Source organism: Triplophysa dalaica, chromosome 11, assembly GCF_015846415.1.
Source record: "Triplophysa dalaica isolate WHDGS20190420 chromosome 11, ASM1584641v1, whole genome shotgun sequence".
NCBI lineage: Eukaryota > Metazoa > Chordata > Actinopteri > Cypriniformes > Nemacheilidae > Triplophysa > Triplophysa dalaica.
Genome location: NC_079552.1, coordinates 4,500,348 through 4,518,820, shown reverse-complemented (window position 1 = coordinate 4,518,820; position 18,473 = coordinate 4,500,348). Strand labels below are relative to the sequence as shown.

At 43.7% G+C, this 18,473-nt stretch overlaps 1 protein-coding gene across 4 annotated transcripts in view; it reads right to left on the bottom strand.

Annotated features, from left to right (window-relative positions):
• The window catches only part of slc35f3b (solute carrier family 35 member F3b), a 48,839-nt gene that overhangs the window by 4,266 nt on the left and 26,100 nt on the right, over positions 1 to 18,473 (bottom strand). For all 4 annotated transcript variants that reach the window (XM_056760477.1, XM_056760479.1, XM_056760478.1 and 1 more), the window contains 2 exons: positions 3,661 to 4,003; positions 1,520 to 1,739 (listed from right to left, as the gene is read on the bottom strand). In XM_056760477.1, the coding sequence (XP_056616455.1) occupies positions 1,520 to 1,739; positions 3,661 to 4,003 (563 nt within the window). The remainder of the gene's footprint in view (positions 1 to 1,519; positions 1,740 to 3,660; positions 4,004 to 18,473) is intronic.

Sequence of the window (18,473 nt, the reverse complement as noted above, 5' to 3'; positions counted from 1 at the left end):
GTGTTCTGCAGAAGAAAGAAAGTCATGCTGGTTTACAATAATGTAAAAATTAATGATGCAAGAATTTATATTTTTTGGTGAACTGTCCCTTTAAGAGCACGGATCTATACATTAATTCCATTAACACATCTAGGACGTTTTATCGTTTAATTTTATTGTCTCACAGCAGAGTTTCTTCTCCAAATAAGATTGAAGGTTAATATTATTTTTCATTTAAAACCTCACATCAAATTTCTGTTTAATATATTGTATATTTAGTTGTATATACACACACACACACGATAACACCTTTCATTTGTATTCTTCTTGAGTGTTTTTACAGATGGAACAGGCCTGTTTTATAAAACCCATACTGCTTGTGTGATTGTGTTTATATGTACGATCCCGGCGAGAAATGTTTCTGAAGTGGAGCTGAATTGAGTGCAGAAGAGGAACATTAGGAGGGTGTCAGAAAGACTAATGATTACCAGTGTTCCACCAAAAGACTGCATAACAGCCATCTCACGCTCTGTTCTCCTCTCGCCCTCATTCACCTCTGTCCCAAAACACTGTTCTATCTCTACTATTCGATCAGAGATTTTGTTGTTACCAGCTATGTCAGAAATCTATTCTTTAAAGCATCACCTTACACGTCTGAGCCGAATCGTGAGTCAAACTCGCTCTCTGACTCACCCGACACACAGATTCTGCTCAAAGTCTTTTCCTCCAGATGGGAACCCACTTAACTTCTCACTAAAACCGGCCTGGCACTGCAGTGCATGTGTGTGAACAGGCAGACGGAAGGAGAAAAAAGAGCTTCATAGCACATTGTTCCTTTGATCCGAGAGCAGGAACAAGAAAGAGGAAAACAAAGGCAGAGGAAGGTGAAAGACTTAACTGCGCTGACAGGAATCCAGAGAAATATCACGAGCTGCAGGTCCACAACGAGATGCTATATTTTTGTGAAAGTGAGCTATCTGTCAGATGACCCATACCCAAAATGTGACCTCTGGATTTAACCCATCCAGTGAATAGTGAACATACATACACCCGGAGCACTCAAGCTTGCTCAAGGGCACCGCAGTCATTACCCGCCGGCACTGAGAATCGAACCGGCGACCTTCCGGTCACGAGTCCAACTCTCTAACCATAACCAGGTACCATTTAAATTTCTCTCATTCATTATGTATCTTTTTTCTATGTAAAGCACTTTGAATTAGATTTGTGTATGAACTGTGCTATATAAATAAACTTGCCTTGCCCTGATCAGGCATTTGATTGAATCCATATAAACAATGAGAAAAGGTATAATCCTTTTAATGAATAAAATTACACCCATTATATCACCCAAATTTACAATGCAAGAATAGGAATACACTCCAAGAAGGCATTTTTATTCTACAAATGATAACGTTTTGCCTTTTTCATTTAATTTCACTGTTAAAGAACAGGACATATTGAAGACCCATTTAAAAAGATTCACCCTTAAAGGACCACGTTTATCCATCAAAAGAGTCCATCTACACATCCATGCACTCACCCGGACGCCCATGAAGCGATCCCGCAGCACGATCCAGGATAGTAGAAAAACGAAGGCTTTGTTACAGCAGAAGAGAGCCGATACATCAGTGGTGTTGATCTTTCTCAGAGCCTGGAGATACAGGTAGTTTATCAGGATCCACAACAGCCCAAAAGGGACCACTTTAGTGAAGAACACCTTCGCCGTCAGTCCATCATCCCCAAAGAACCGGCAGCACTCTCTGAATACACCAACACAAATGTAATAAAACATCACTTCACTGTCCAAATCACACATTACGGTTATAAAGACCATTCAGTGATAAAAGGAACAAAGTGAACATGAATAAAACATGATCAGGACTAGTACAAATATATCGCTGCTGTACTTCTGAAACCTCGTATCTCCATGTTGCGTTATAATTTTTCGCCATAATTCATTATTATTAGTCACATTTATGTTTGTCAATGGGTTTTGCAAATATCTAACCAATATTCGGTATTAACTGTTAACTGTCGGAGCCCTTTTCAATCCTACACATGAAAACGCATGTTGGAACTAAAATGGCGGTAACTCATGAATTCTTTGGAACACAGACTTACGATTGGTCTCGTTTGACAAAAGTAAAGTAGCTGTTTATTGCAACAAAAAAATCACACACACACACAAAAAATAAATTAAAGGGATGTTGCTAGGTTTATTGTAAAAAATAATTAAAAAAGTTTTTTTTCTTTAATTAAAAAATATATGGATCAAAAAATCTAAGCACACTCTTTATAAAAAAAGAATCCATACATTTCCATAGTTTGTCATGATTCGATTCGAAATAACATTCACAATATTGACGCAAACTTAGGTGTCCCGTATACGGAACGGGTGACAGTTAACAGGCTACAAAGTACTTGTCAACTTTGACCACACAGTATGTAATCATTTAAAAAGTACAGTGTTTTTCTCGTTTGCTGAAAAACAGTGAATTTGGGCATGCAAGGTTTCAGAAGGACAGCTTCATACTTATATTTGGATGTCAGGGTAAGAAATTAGCATTGCATTTACTTTAACACTCCAACAGACCATTTGACCATTTAATAACAATCTTTGCTGTCTCAATCTCTGTAGGAAAGTGGAGAGATCTCTAAACACATCTTAACATAGTTTATTAATAAATAACAGAAATTACGCAGGTTTCTTATGAATTACTCACATACAAAGATTTAAGAACCATTTTGTGTAATTCTCTACTTATGTGACAGTCCGCCTTTTAATCCATGTAATGTTAGTGCACTTCCAGAGTTTGCAAAGGAAACTTTTATGCAGTTATCTGAGTACAGTAGATACTTAAAAATGATTTATTTAAAAAAAAAGGTTTTCAAATGCTTTTCTTATTTGTAGAAAATCAGGCCAAAATTTGTTTCTGTTTGCAAAGCCATTTTCAAATTTGTATTGAAACTGGGATTATGGGTAGAGCTCAATATAACAGATTGTCCAGCTGTGTTTTCTAAAGTGTTATATGAGTTTGTTGAATGCACATCAAACACGTAAAATAGATATATTCGAAAAAATCTCACTTTTAAATTTAAATTTCAAAACGTCTAAAAATGTAATGTCGCAGTACTATCATATTGTTGGCTCATGTAGGATAGACAGTTTGTGATTTTCCTTATTTGTTAAGTGCTTGGGGTAAGTTATCATTTAAATTATTAAATGTAAATTGAATAATTACAGAGGTAATGCCCCAAAGAATAGTGCATACATTTCTCAAATAGATTTTCTGAACCAGCTTTAATACTCAACAAGACTGTGTAGTGCTTAGTATTTAAGACTAGAGTAATTTAATCAGACTAAGAGTAAAGGATGGTTGTCGAGAAATCATCTTTGCATTAAGGCACACAGTATTACAGTACCAGACGTGCCAGGAATTCCCTCAATGCCCCACTCAACAGAGATTAAAAGGTGTCACTACAAAAAAATACTGGAGCCAGGAATACAAACTCGGTATTTCAACGACGAATTAAAAGTGACAGTACACACTTTATCACATCACAGGATGAATATATTGAGCTTGATTAAAGATGCTATGACATCTTAAATGACCCACATACTTATAGCGGTTTGCAGATGGAAAGGGAATAACAACTGAGCTTCATTCTTCCGGTTCTTACCTAATTCTCTGTTTTGGTGATTGTTTTTCCGGGCCTTTGCACAGGTGACCGATGTAATACAGCGGAAAGAAGAGGCAATTCCACGAAGTGGCGAACCACGTGAGAGTAAATGGTGCATCATACTGCTTGAAGGTCAGTTTAGCCAACTGGGTGGAGCCTGCCCATGACGTGCACACACATATCACCATGGCCACGCCCCATATTGCTTTTCGCACCTGGACGGCTGTCACTCGCACACAGCAGCGTATTCTCTGCTTCCCTGTACCAGACTCCGCCCCAGCTCCGCCCACCATCGCCTGTCCATCGGCTGTACTCGTGATGTTCTCCCGCGGTCGGTCCTCCCCTGCGAATGAATGAAAACAATTTTTTTAAAACAAGATTTAACTAGAATAAATTTGTTATTGGAACGGCTTGGTATATACCACAAAAATAAACAGTTATAATAATTAAATTAAATCTTTTAAAAACATTTCAGTGGGACATGTAAAAAAAGGATTACAAATATTTGTTATTTTTTTAATTTCTCTAAAATTTGAAACATGAAAAAAAATGATATTTAATTAAGAAATTATATTTGTAATATACACGTAATATTTTTGGTGAATTCTTACAGAAATATTTCAGTTACTCAGATTTACTTACTTTTGTACTTATTTACCCAATATAAACAGTATATTTCATTGATTAAACAGCTTTAAAATGTACAACATTTTTTGAGTATAAATCGTTTCACGAATAATAATCGCTAAATTATTTTGAGTGATAGATAAGAGATGAGAAAGAATGCAGATGAGAAGCTAACTTTATACATTTCACCTCTAAAGATGTTGGCTGCTAGCCTAGTTTTAGAGGTTTTATCACATTTACTGTAACTCTTTATGTTTATCCAATATTTAAAAAAATACATTTATGTTTAATAGCAGGTCATATTGCCGTATTACAGTACACACATTCTTCATCACCTTCTACACTGCTGGAGAAATAAAATGAAATCCATTTATTTCATTGACTTTTAAAGAATCTCTCCTGCCAAAGAAGTGAAACATCACTCTCTCACCCGCCGTCCCTGAAACATCCAAGAGAAAATCAATATCACAGTTTACTCCTTCAACACAGAAAGTGATTCAAACTGCCAAGGGGAAGTCCATTATGATGCAGAAACCCTGACTTGAATCTGTCTAGACCTGTCATTCAAGGACAGCCTGGTTATTGTTTAAGTCAGATATGCACATTGCAAGTGTCCTCTATTCATTGATAAACACCCTTAAAAGCTCTTTCACACTCAGTATAATGGAGTGGAGTAATTCCTCTGCCTGTCTCTGAAGTATTTCATCAGTTTATTCATGAGGAGAACAAGGTGCGTTCTTAACACTGAAGTATCTGGTTACTCTCAAGAGATACATTAAACACAAGCAGATACTTAACAAGACTATGAATTGACTTTTTTTCTTTTGTCAAGAACATTCACAAGAGAGTTAACCCTCTAAAAACACTGTCTGAAAACACGACTATTATTGTGTTTGTATCTTTCTCTCTCTTTCCGTCTCTCTTAAAACAGAGAGAGAAATGATATGGCAAACCTAAATAAAGTAAACATAAATCAAACTGCAATATTTGTTAAATGTTTTGTTTAGGTTTTAAAGAGAATAAGCAGGAACTTGTACATTAAAAAGCACACCTAAAATATTGTGTTTATGCTAAAAATATTACAGCTGACTTAAAGGGATGGTTCATAAAGAAATTCAAAAACTGTATTTGACTATTTCGTCTGTGGAACACAAAAGAAGATATTTTGAGAAATGTCTCTGTGATTTTTTGTCCATACAATGAACAAGTCAATGGGGGCCAGTGTTGTTTGGTTACCAATGTTCTTAATATCTTCATTTGTGTTTTGCAAAAGAATGAAATTCATAGAGGCTTGGAATGACATAACTGAGAAAATGATGAATACATTTTCATTTTCTGGTAAACCTTCCCATTAAATCTGGTCTTCCACGCCATTTTTAAGAACGCACTGAGAATTGGTCAATGATCTCTCTGTCTTGGATTTAAACCTATAACCTTTTGGGACTTAAAGGGATAGTTCACCCAAAAATACAAATTCTGTCATCATTCGACTTGTTCCAAATCTGTACAAATTTCTTTGTTCTGATGAACACTACCAGAGTTGTTCTGTTGAACACAAAAGACCATATTTTGATGAATGTAGGACAGCTTCTGGGGCACTTTTGACTACCATTGTAATGTTCCCTAGAATGGTGGTCAATGGTTGCCAAGAACTGTTTGGGAACGAGCATTCTGTCTCTGTGTTCATCAGAACAAAGAAATGAGCACATGTTTGGAGCAACTAGAGAGTGTGTAATTTATGACAGTTTATTTCTTATTTTTGGGTGAATTATCCCTTTAATCTATAACTCACACCACCTCATCTGGAACCTCTTTATCGTTGAAGTATTCTCAATGGGCTGACGTGATAAAAAAGTTCTTTCAAACTTACTAGAAAGCAGCAAATCTGAAAGTTTAAAGCCATCAGAGGTCTTTTTTCAAGCCAACTCATTTAAGTGAATCCAACCTTTTCCTCAATCTCTTTTAAAGTACCTATAAAATGCAAACAGACTAAAGCTTATATGCAAGCTACAAAGCTGCCATTTTGAAAGTAATGAATACAAAACTTTGCTGTCATTAAACCAGCACTTCCATGGTTTGTATTTCAAAGCGAATCACTAGTCCTTCATCTCCTAATAATGAACTACCACCATCACAGCCTTGAACATGAGGGGAATTATCTCACAGCAACAAATGTGTGTGGAAAACCATGGAGATCGGTCATCAGTATAATGCTGATACAAATCTCTCATGACACACACACACATACTGTAGACATCTGTCTGGAACAACTTTATATTATTTTCATCATTTTATAACTATTTACCAGAATGTTGTATCGTTAAAAATCATTCTGAAAGTGATCCCACGACTTTGTTCTCTATCTTTATCGTTGCAGTGATGTGACTGCGCTATTCTCCTAAATGAAGATTTTTTTAAACATTTTTATTATAGTTATACCTATCGTTATAATGTGTATTACTTTTGGAGAAAGCCAGCGTGTGCCTCCAGCACACAATGGCAGCCGAGTCCTAACAATGGTGAAAATCCATCAATAATGGAACCCAGCCTCTCGTGGAAGTCATTACCTCCAAAGATTACCTGCTATGCATGTATAACCACCCTCAAATATGAGCCTGTTATACAGAATGTGATTCACGTGATTAATGTTTGTTTTGGATCATAATATATCCATGCATGCACGCGGATAAATGTACTATTTTTAAACTTGATGTCATTTTATGGTCTTGGCATATGTAGTCTAAAGCCTCAGACAACATGCCTTAGAGATCTCTCTATCCTAGACTCGAGCAGACTCAAAACTCAGCACGATCAAATAAGATAGTTGATTCTTCTTTCCTTTATCCACAGGGAAGATCCTACGTTCATGGTCAATTTGATCCCGTTTTGAATGTGCTTCTGAGCTGGTGTTATTCTTTTCGTAACTTTCCTCTCTCCTGTGTTAGTCTCTGCAGTGCAGATCTCTCTTGTTGATAACAGCCAATTCTTTGTAGTGCCAACTCCGCTCATTTCCTCTCCTTAATTCACGGTGCCCGAGCAGCATGAAAACCCACAATCCTGTGCCTCCTCTGAAAACGCTGGCTCCACTTTGACGCACACTACTTGCCAGGACCATGTTGTTTTGTTATGGCAGCTGTGAGCATGTCAGTAAGCCGTGGGACACCACAGCAAGACTTCAAACAGTTGAAATATATGAACAGACCACCATCTGGGGGACAGAGGTACAGCTCTGCAGTGCGGTATTTCGTGGATTATGGGAAAAGCCTATAAATCTGTAAGCTTTTAGGTGATTTACCTTTCAGAAAAGGAATATAGGTTAAATGTAGTACACAAATAAAAAAATGCTGGTTCCCCCCAAAAAATCATTATGGAACCATTTAGACAAAATGTGACCCTGGATCACAATACAAGTCTTAAGTAGCAGGGGAACATTTTTAGTAAAAGACAAAAATACATTGTATGGGTCAAAATTAAAAAAAATCTTTTAAAGATCATGTTCCATGAAGATATTTTGTAAATGTCCTACATTAAATATATAAAAACTAAAGTGTTGTGTGTGGATGGCCTGTCACAGTGCCTCTAACAACTTCAATGGCAATTTTCTCAATATTTAGATTTGTTGTTCTTGTTTTTATCGGTTGCATCTCAGCCAGATATTGTCCTATTCTATTCTAAGAACTAATACATCAATATAAAACTTATTTATTCAGCTTTCAGGTTATGTACAAATCTCAATTTCGAAAAATGGACCCATAAGACTGGTTTTGTTGTCCAGGGTCACTAATATGGTTCTTATATAATATCGTGAAGAACATTTCTTTTTATGAGGGTAGGGCTGGCGTCGATTGCAATAAGACATTTTTCATCTGCTTTCTTAAATTGTAAAAAAACAAGCTGTATTTATAACGGACGGAGAGAATTTGGCCCATACGCTTACAATTCATTTGTAAGAGCATTGATGTTTACATGTTTTTTTGGTTATGTATTTACAAAACTTATGAACGCCAAGGATTTAATAAATCTGCTTAGGAACAATGAACTAATAGAAAGAACATGCTTGCAATATTAGTGGGATCAAATCTTAAGTAAAATATATGTATTTGGTTAGCAGGTTAGATTTCCACAAGAACAACTGTGCTGTATGCTCTAATATATCGAAAATATGAGTATTGTAGATATTTCTAAAACAGACATAAATATTGAGATGCTTTAAACCCCCCTAATATTATAACTATCCCATGAGATATTTTTTTTTAAATGGCTTATTATTTAGCACATTATATATCACACATACCAATACATAAGCGACATCTAAAATCAAAACTAACCGTGATTGGTCGCTTTACATTTCTGTCAGACTGTGACAATGTGCATTTATTCATTAACCTTCTGCATTCCAGTCATCCATTACGTCTAAAGTGGCAGATGCCCTCATAAATCAACTTTCATTTATGCTGACACCACCCATGTGTTTCCACCTCTTTGTTTGTGGTCTGCAGTGGTGCTGTTCCAACTTTGCAAATTGCCCGCGAGAAGACAATGTCTCCAAATGCAATGAAAGCATTATTCAGCATTATATAAAGCACAGTGTGACAAAACATTCTCTCAAATGCACATTCGCTATGCAAGTCCAATTCCATATACTGTAGTATATCCTATCAAATTAAATGTATAGTTCACTAACAAAAGTCCAGTCATGAAAACGTCTTGGTTACGTATGTAACCTCAGTTCCCTGATGGAGGGAACGAGACGTTGTGTCGAGAACGACAGATGGGGTTCGCCCTTGAGAACCAATCAACTCTGACTACTATAGAAAAGGCCAATGAAATTTGGCGAATGCAATTTGCATGCCGGGCTCCGCCCCCGGAAATCCGGTATAAAAGGAGGCCGGCGTGCAGCATTCACTTACCTTTGTTCTGAAGAGCCTGAGACCTCTCAAACTGCAGCAGAATACGATACGTGTTCGTGGCATAAGGGACACAACGTCTCGTTCCCTCCATCAGGGAACTGAGGTTACATACGTAACCAAGACGTTCCCTTTCTGTCGGTCTCTCGACGTTGTGTCGAGAACGACAGATGGGGTTGCCTATGGAAAACGCCACAACGCTGTATCGCGTCACAATCTCTAGCGAAGCGACGGTAACAAGCCTGGGCGTGTCATCTCGAAGCTTTCGTGAGACTGTAACCTTCCAGTGTGGTGGTCGGGGGGTTCCAGAGCTTTCTTGGAGAAAGATGGGTACAGCCCTGACCGGTAACTTTCACGGACGGGGCCTTAGCTCTCTATAGGCGAGAGGCCGTCCAGATCAGTTTACACCGGGTAAGCGCGACTCTTAATCAGAGAAGCGCTACAGAGGCCACCTCCTACCCGTGGGGAGGAATATGGTGGATATAGGTATGGTCTCGTCCTTGGAGGAGAACGCATGGAACGTGCGGACTGAGTAGTTAACCGCGAGGTGGAGGCCCACCTGGGGAAGCTCATGGGTTACCAGGAGTGGGAACCATTCTCATGAGGATACATCAGACGGAACAGCCCACGGAGGGGGTGTTACAGACGTCCGGTAGCACTAGGTCCGGTTAGAGCTATCTGTGATAGCTCACATGGTATCCCGGCCTAAGGGGGAAGGCTGCTCTGCCCAGCCAGCCCCCAGGGGGTGCTTGTTTGGTGATGGATGGAATGCCTATTCTTAACCAGTGTCTGGGTAAGAAGGGAGGCTGGTGAGGTACCAGTTTCTTAGCGATGTGTTCGGGTAAGAAGAAAAGGTAAATAGCACACTGACCCAACCTGTTAGAGGGTGGAAAGGTGCTTTCGCAGGCATACGCCCCCCCGGATGCCAGTCCTACATGTCGCCACGCAGGACGTGGGCTGACACCGGGTTTACGCGAAGGTTGTTAACCCTTGCGAAGGTGTTTGGGCATAGCCCAACCCGCAGCTCTACAGATGTCTGCTAGAGAGGCGCTTCTGCCAGTGTCCAGGAGGTGGCTAAACTCCGTGTGGAGTGAGCCCTCACTGCCAATGGGCATGGGAGATTCTGAGATCGGAATGCCGTCGTAACGGCGTCCACGACCCAGTGCGCCAGCCTCTGTTTGGAGACAGCCTTCCCCTTCTGCTGTCCTCCAACAGACACGGAGCTGGTCAGAGCTTCAGAGCTCTGCGTGCGGTCCAGTACGTACTGGACACAACACTAATCGGGTTGGGTCTTCCTCCCCTATGGGGAGCGCCTGCAAGTTCACCACTTGGCCCCGGAGGGAGTAGTGGGAACTTCTTGGGCACGCATCCGGGCCTGGGTCTCAAGATAACGTGAGAGTTTCCAGGGCCGAGTTTAAGGCAATCCAGGGACACGGAGGATGCTCGGTGGTCCCCTACCCTCTTGAAGGAAGTGAGCGCCGTCAGGAGGGCCGTCTTACTCTATGAGGAAGATCGGAACCTCCGAGGGGCTCTTTGGGGGGCCCTGAGGCTCCCCAGGACCACTTAGGGTCCCAAGAGGGTATGGAGCGGAGATGAGGCGGATTCCGCCCTCTCGCTGCTTAGGAACCTGGTGACCAGGTCGTGTTGCCCTAGAAACTTTCCACCGACTGAGTCGTGATGAGTGGCAATAGCGACTACATACACTTTCAGTGTGGAAGGGAGATGTTAGTCTCCAGTCTCGTGAGGAGGGGAACACAATCCTGATCAAGCACCTCAGTGGGTCTTTCTCGTTGAGAAAGACACCAGGACGAGAAGAGGCACCGTCTAGAGGCGTGTAACCGCCTAGTAGATGGGGCCCTAGCCTGGGTGATGGTCTCAGCCGTATAGGGGGAGTAGCCATCTTAGGATCTTCTCGTCCCGTCTAGAGACCAGACATGGGTGTTCCAGAGGTCTGATCTGGGATGCCAGAACGTGTCCTTCCCCTGAGAGAGCAGGTCCTCTGTCAGGGGAATGGTTCAGGGGGAGTCGCTGTCCAGAGCATCGGCTCTGAGGCCAAGTGCGGTTAGACCGGTGTGGTGTAACCAATAACACTTGGTGCTCCTGCTCCCTGACCTTGCACAGAGTCTGTACAAGAAGGCTCCTGGGGGGGGAAGGTGTGCTTCCGCCCATCCCGCGGCCAGCTGTGCGCAAGGATATCCGTGCCGAGGGCAGGGACTATCAAGCGGGCAAATGGTGGTGTTACGGGAGGTGAACAGGTTTTACCTGGGCCTACCCGAACAGCCTCCAAATGAGCTGGACTGCACGGGGGTGGAGTCGCCACTCTCCACGAGGCATAAACTGGCGAGAAAGCACGTCGGCTGTCTAGTTCAGTTTGCCCGGGGTGTGTGGCCTGCAGGGAACGAGTCACCTGTTGACTCCACCGGAGGAGGCGTCGAGCAAGTTGTGTTTAGCTGCTGTGTGCGAACGCCACCCTGACGATCTGTATTCGCTACAGCTATAGTGCTGTCCTCGGAACAGCACGTGTATGTCTCGCACGAGAGGCCGTAGCCTGCTCAGTGCAAGTAGCATAGCCCACAACTCTTGGCAATTGATATGCCAGCGCAGGCGGGGGTTCGTCCAACACCCCACCTGCGTGCCCGTTGCACACTACACCGCACCCCTGCAGGGAGACTTCAGTCGTCACCACGACCTGCCTCATAACCTGCTCAGAGGGACCTGAGTCCGTCGAAAAAGTCATAAAGACTAGGGGTTATGGTGCGTCGGCAGCAGGGCGGCATCACCATGCGCCTGCTGCCGGTGTGCCGCTCTCCTCGGAACTCGACTCTGAAACCAGTGTTGGAGCGGTGTCATGTGCATCAACTCGAGGGGTATTAGCCCGCGAGGACGCCATGTGTCCCAGGAGCCTCTGAATTGTTTCAGGGGGACCGCTGTCTGCCTAAAATGTTCATTTCAGACAGTTCAACACTGGTTGGGCACAACTGCGGACAGGTGTGCCGACATGGTGACAGAGTTGAGTTCCATACCGAGAAAGAGGATGCTCTGCACTGGGGAGAGCTTGCCCCTCTCTTGGTTGACCTGGAGTCCCAATCGACCTAGGTGCCGGAGCACCAGGTCCCTTTGTGTACATAACAGATCTCGCGAGTGTGCCAAGATAGGCCAGTCGCTGAGATAGTTTAGTACCCGCTCGCCTTCCTCCTCTCAGGGAGAAAGGGCGGTCAGGGACAGACCGAAAGGGAGGACTCTGTACTGATATGCCCGCCTCTCGCACGCGGACCGTGGGAACGGCCGGTGTCGAGGAGGATCGAGACATGAAAGTAAGCGTCCTTCAGGTCGATTGCCACGAACCAATCCTGACACCTCATAGATGTCAGGACGCGCCTCTGTGTGAGCACCCTGAATGGCAGCTTGTGAAGGTGCTCTGTTCAGGGTACGCAGCCTTTGGGGGCAACCCGCCGTCTTTCTTGGGAACGATGAAGTGCGGGTGGTGACCCACTGAACATCTTGGTTTTGAGGGACGAACTCGATGCCTGTTTTGCCAGAAGGGTGGTGACCTCTACCCGAAGTACGGAGGCGTCCCTGCCTCTGACAGAGGGAGAGATGATGCCCCGAAACTTGGGTGAGTCTCTGGCGAACTGGATCGAGTAACCAAGACGGACCGCCCTCATTAGCCAGCGAGACAGTGTGGGCAGCTCTCGAGCTCCCAGGGACTGTGACAGGGTGACCAAGGGGACGGTCTGCTTCATCATTCCCACGGGGGGTGGTTCGTCGGCTGGCGGAGCTAACCATGTCGCGGGGAGTCCCCGGAGGGAAGGTTTTTGCTCCGCCTGCTTACCTGCCTGGCGGGACAACGGCACGCACTGTCGGTTTGAGAGTGGTGACGGCTGTCGTATGTGTACGACCTCACGCCTCGCCAGGGTGTGAGGTCGGTTCGCCGAGCACAGTCCAGTGGAGTGTGCGATCGGCTGCAAGTAAACCCGGGGAGAACAGAAAACTCAGTGAGTAAGTGGGCGCCAAGCCCTAACAAGGGCCCGGCTTTGGTGACGAGGCAGGAGTCGTCCCGTACCGACCGATCAGAGCCGTGGCTGTGAAGGTTCGGGCCCGATGTTGTTCTCCCTGGGGTCTTCCCGTCAGTGTCCCTTCTCGCGAGGAGGTTGCTGACGGGGTGGAGGTTTCCCCCTCGACCTCTGCTTCCGGGGTGCCGCCTGTGGGGGCACAGGAACCGGAGCCGATGTCGAAAGGGTCCTGGGTTGCAGGGAAGCAGACGTCACGTGAGATCTCGGAGGCCTGTAGGCGGCCGAGTCGCGGCGTGAAAAAAAAAATGTGGTTAATTGCCACTGTCTGCTTCGCCGTCAAAAAACTGCTGAGCGCAGTCCTCGACGGTGTTACCAACAACCCACCCTGCGAGATGAGTGCATCAAGAAAGCGGACTTCCTTGCTGTCACTCTTCTGCACAAGGTATAGCCGGGGGTGTCTCTCCTGGACCACTACCGTGGACATCGTCCGACCCAGGGCCCGTGCCGCCGCCTTAGTCGCCCGTAGAGCGCTGTCAGCGGTGGCACGGAGATCCTGCATTATACCCGGGTCGGCCTTACCCTCGTGGAGCCCTCTCAACGCCCTGGCCTGGCGGACCTGCAGGATGGCCAAGGCATAGAGAGAGGAGGCAGCCTGGCCCGCAACATCGCAAGCTTTCGACACCAGTGATGCCGAAGTCTTACGTGCTTTGGACGGTAGGAGTGGTCGATCCCCCCCCAGGTGGTAGCCGTCCGCGGCACAGGTGCACCGCAGGCGGACGTTCCACCCGGGGGATCTCGACGCAGTCCTTGGCTGCCTCACCATCGAGGGAAGTAAGGGAGCCGGAGCTGGTTTCACTGGAACGGTCCGTGAGTGGAGCGTTCCAAGTTTTACACAGCTCCTCATGCACCTCCGGGAAAAACATGGCACCCGGGGTGGGCGCGGTTTGCACCGCGCACCGACCTCGGGAACCACGTATCCCCGGGTTAGCACGGATGACATCACTTCTGCTTCCTCCTGAACTCGACCGCTGGGGGTGGAGTTTGGATTCGGCAGAGTCGGATGCCAGTCTCCCTCCGATGCTGCGAGCGACATCTCATCTACGTCACACATCGTTTCCGAGTGTGTGCGTGAGGATCCGGACGGTATGCCACCGCCGGTTGGGGAACGTTCAGAAGAGCGAATCGGGGTGCGATCGGCCCGTGAGCACTTGGCTGGCGGGTTTACGTTCGCAGAGTTCCCCGTATCACTAACGCTGCTAACGTGGGTGGTCATCGGGGCCGTAGCCACAGATGTCACAGCCCGGGTAGCAGACGAAATGGTGGCTGGTTCCCGTAGGAAGACAGCCACCCGTGACCGCAACTTCTGAATGACAATCTGCCCGCAGTGCAGGCAGATGTGTCAACGAACGCTGCTTCAGTGTGCTGGACGCCCAGACACCTAATGCAGCGATCGTGTCCATCCCCCTCCTCGATGAGGGTGCCGCACCCAAGAGAACAGCGGGACATGCCGCGCTGGAGAATGCTCAGTCAGTCCTGAAAAGGACTTTTAGAAAAAATCTCTAACACCTCCGGAACCGCCGAGACGCCCAGGGGAAGGTCGCTGCAGGAAGGGACGATCCGCTGTAACACGTCGTAGCACCAGCGTGTAGTTGTAGAGGATTGAATCCTGAGTTGTACTCATGAGCGATGGCTCTGAAGAACAAAAGGTAAGTGAATGCTGCACGCCGGCCTCCTTTTATACCGGATTTCCGGGGGCGGAGCCCGGCATGCAAATTGCATTCGCCAAATTTCATTGGCCTTTTCTATAGTAGTCAGAGTTGATTGGTTCTCAAGGGCGAACCCCATCTGTCGTTCTCGACACAACGTCGAGAGACCGACAGAAAGGGAACAAGTGGCTTGTGTGTGTGTGCAGCAGGTTAGAGAAACCTGTAATGTCCAGCTGGTAGAACAGATGTCTGGGATGTCACACTCTGTTGTGACCTTGCTCACCTCACAGTGACACAATAGAGAAAATCATAACCATGCCAGTCGCCCTCTGTGTGTGTAAGAGAACCTACGCTCAAACCTATGCCCACGGACCACCAATAAGATCATAATGCCTTTAAGTCGGTCCCAAAGTGTATCCCAAGAACGCGCCTTTTATGATATCTATACGTCAAAGTCCATCTCTCCACCTCATTCCCCGTGTAAGTGCTCCAGCGCAGCCTCTAACCCCTGCAGAAGACACGCTGCATTTAAGGAGACTGGAGCCCCGCCAGCTTTCCCTGCCCGGATCAATATGTAATAGATTGCCTGCCAGTGCCCTGCTGCATTTCATTGATGAGCTCTCGCCGCAGGTGTCTCCAGAAGAGAGCGTTTCACGCTAATGTCCCCACAGTATAAACCCTCGAGCACACTGACAGTTAGCTCGTGAGCTTCGACTAAAATACTAATCCACTTCAATCTGTAAACAATTCAGACAAGTGTGTTAAAACTCATCAATAAAATACTAGAAGACATTTTTGCCCTCTGGATGTAGAGCTGTCCTTCTGTTCTTGTAATCTCGGGTCTTTTTAGCGACGTATAAGACTCGAGGGGAAGATACATAAAAATGTGTTGTGGTTAAGGATTTTAGCAGTGTAGGATTTTTATAAACCTAATACAATGGCATACCCCTCCAAAACAACAAATATATACCCTGTACTCCTCCTTTCTGGAAACACATACCTAGATTAAACTTGCAAAAAGTATACAATATGGGATTCTGTCTAAATGTAGATTTTTTAATTATCTGAAAGCTAAATAAATACGTTTTCTATTGATGTATGGTTTGTTAGTATAGGACGATATTTGGCCTGAGATTAAACTATTTAAAAATCTGGAATCTGAGGGTGCAAATATATATATACTGTATATTGAGAAAAAAGCCTTTGTCCAAATTAAGTCCTTAGCATAGAATATTACTCACAAAAACAAAGTTTTTATATATTTAGGGAAGGAAATTAACAAAATAGTTTCATGGAACATGAACTTTACTTAATATAACCCTCATGATTTTTGGCATTAAAGATCAAAACGATCATTTTGACCCATACAATGTCTTTTTTGTCTTTTACTAAGAATCTTCCCGTGCCACTCAAGACTGGCTTTGTGGTTCAGGGTCGCATATAATTAATATAGAATTATACTGAACAATACTGTATAAAGTCCCGTAAAACATTGATGAGATCTCTTTAACATCGCAATTATTTGTTTCAGACATCTCTGAGATTAAATGGAGAGCAAAAAGAATCGTCTCTTGTGTCTCAGCTATTTATCCCGAGAGAAATTTCACAAATGTCTCTAATGGAGTTTCAGAGGGGATCTCAACAATGACACAAACTGCTCAAATTTAAACAGAATTTTGAATAAAAGAATCACTTATACATTCAATACTCTGAATGTTTGGTTTTATAAAAGAGAGTTTTAAAGGGATAGTTCACACAAAAATTAATTTCTTTAATTATTACTCATTGACTTCCGTTGGAAACCATTGACACATTTCTCAAAATATCATCTTTTATATTTCACAGAACAAGGAGTCATGAATGACATGAATAAATGATGACAGAATTGTTATTGTTCGCTGAACTAAGGTGAACCTTTCGACTCATTCTACACAGTCTATGTCTGTATTTATTCTTCATTCTAGTAAACACAAAGACCCCATGGAAGAGTGAACACTGCAGGGGTCAGTACACCAGCTCAGGTCCCCAAAAAGATCTGACCAATAGAAACTGAAATAGGTTTTGCTCAGCACAAACAAGAATGCTGAAAACTGCTGAACTGTGTTCTTATGTTACTCAATTTGCTGATATTTCTTGAGGCTTTCCGAGTGAAACAAGAGAACAAAATGTGTACTGATAAAATATTTTACCCCAGTTACAACCTGACTCTGTAATCCACATTAGAAAAAGTAAACGTTTGAAGTCATTTAAAAGCCTGGAGGAGATCTCTCCCCTCCAGTGTACCGAACCGAGACAAAGCGTCAGTTTTCACTCACGCACAACGCCTCTCAGTCGGGATTACGTGCATCCACACACAGAACTATCAAAGGCAACATTCTAAATTTATTTTAAGCGAAAATGACTAGCATCAAATAGATACTCTGTCATGGGTCACTGGTGTGAAATATATTTTGTTTAAAATGCTGGGATTTTACCAACAAAAAGAAAACACAAAAATGGTCAATTGGCTTTCAAACAGGGACATGTCGTGCTTATGGAAGCCAATATCAGAACAGAAAGACTTTTGGCAATGCAAGTGCATGAGTCACATCACTGTAATGACTCACTGCAGGTTTAAAACAGCTTTTTATTTCTGCCACCCTGCATCAGATTTACCGCCTGATGGAGTAACAGCTCGGGTTTAAACATCCAACTGGCTTAATGTGCATGTTGCATCAAACTTAGTGCTCGCCAGTAAAAACTAAACACTGAGCTTTACAAAGAACTGTGCACGCTGTTAGAATTGTTTGTTTGTATGCGATTTAGCTCACTGGAATACTCGATTCAGATTGGTCGGACAGACCATCCAGCCATCTGCTAACCCTCAACATCCACTGAACAACCATGGATTAAAGGTCCAATGTGTAATTTTTTGGGAAAATCTCTTGACAGAAATGCAATATAATATACATAAATATATGTCTTTAGAGTTGTTTAAAGACCTTTCATAATCAAACATTATGTTTTTATTACCTTAGAATGAGCTATTTCTATCTACATACACCGCGGGTCCCCTTACATGGAATTCACAATGTTGTCCTAAATGTACAAACTGCTCTAGAGTGCAAAAGAAGTGAAAACGTGACGATCTGCTTCAAAAGGACGTGGTGCTTCAAAAGGAAGGGTGGAGTAAGATGTTGGTGGCAATTTGCAACCTCACTACTAGATTCTGTTAAATTTAAAAGAGATATCCTAATTTTTTGATTTTTTCATAAAATCATAATTAAAATATTGCATCTCAAAAAAATATTTTGTGTCCAATGACTTGTGTGCAAAGTTGGCCGGCTGTTACCATAGCGATGGTTCACTAAAATAATTACCCTTACGTGATCAAACCCAAAAGGCTTCACAGGACTGTTTATTTCCAGTCTTTGGCTGTAGACAGGCCTACGGCAGCCTACACCACTACAATAGAAAGAGAAGACGCTTTAGTCTGAAACCACAGATCGATGATGTTTAACATCCCCACCTCATTCACTGGATTACATAAAAAAAAACACTCAAGCGTAATACAGTCTTCA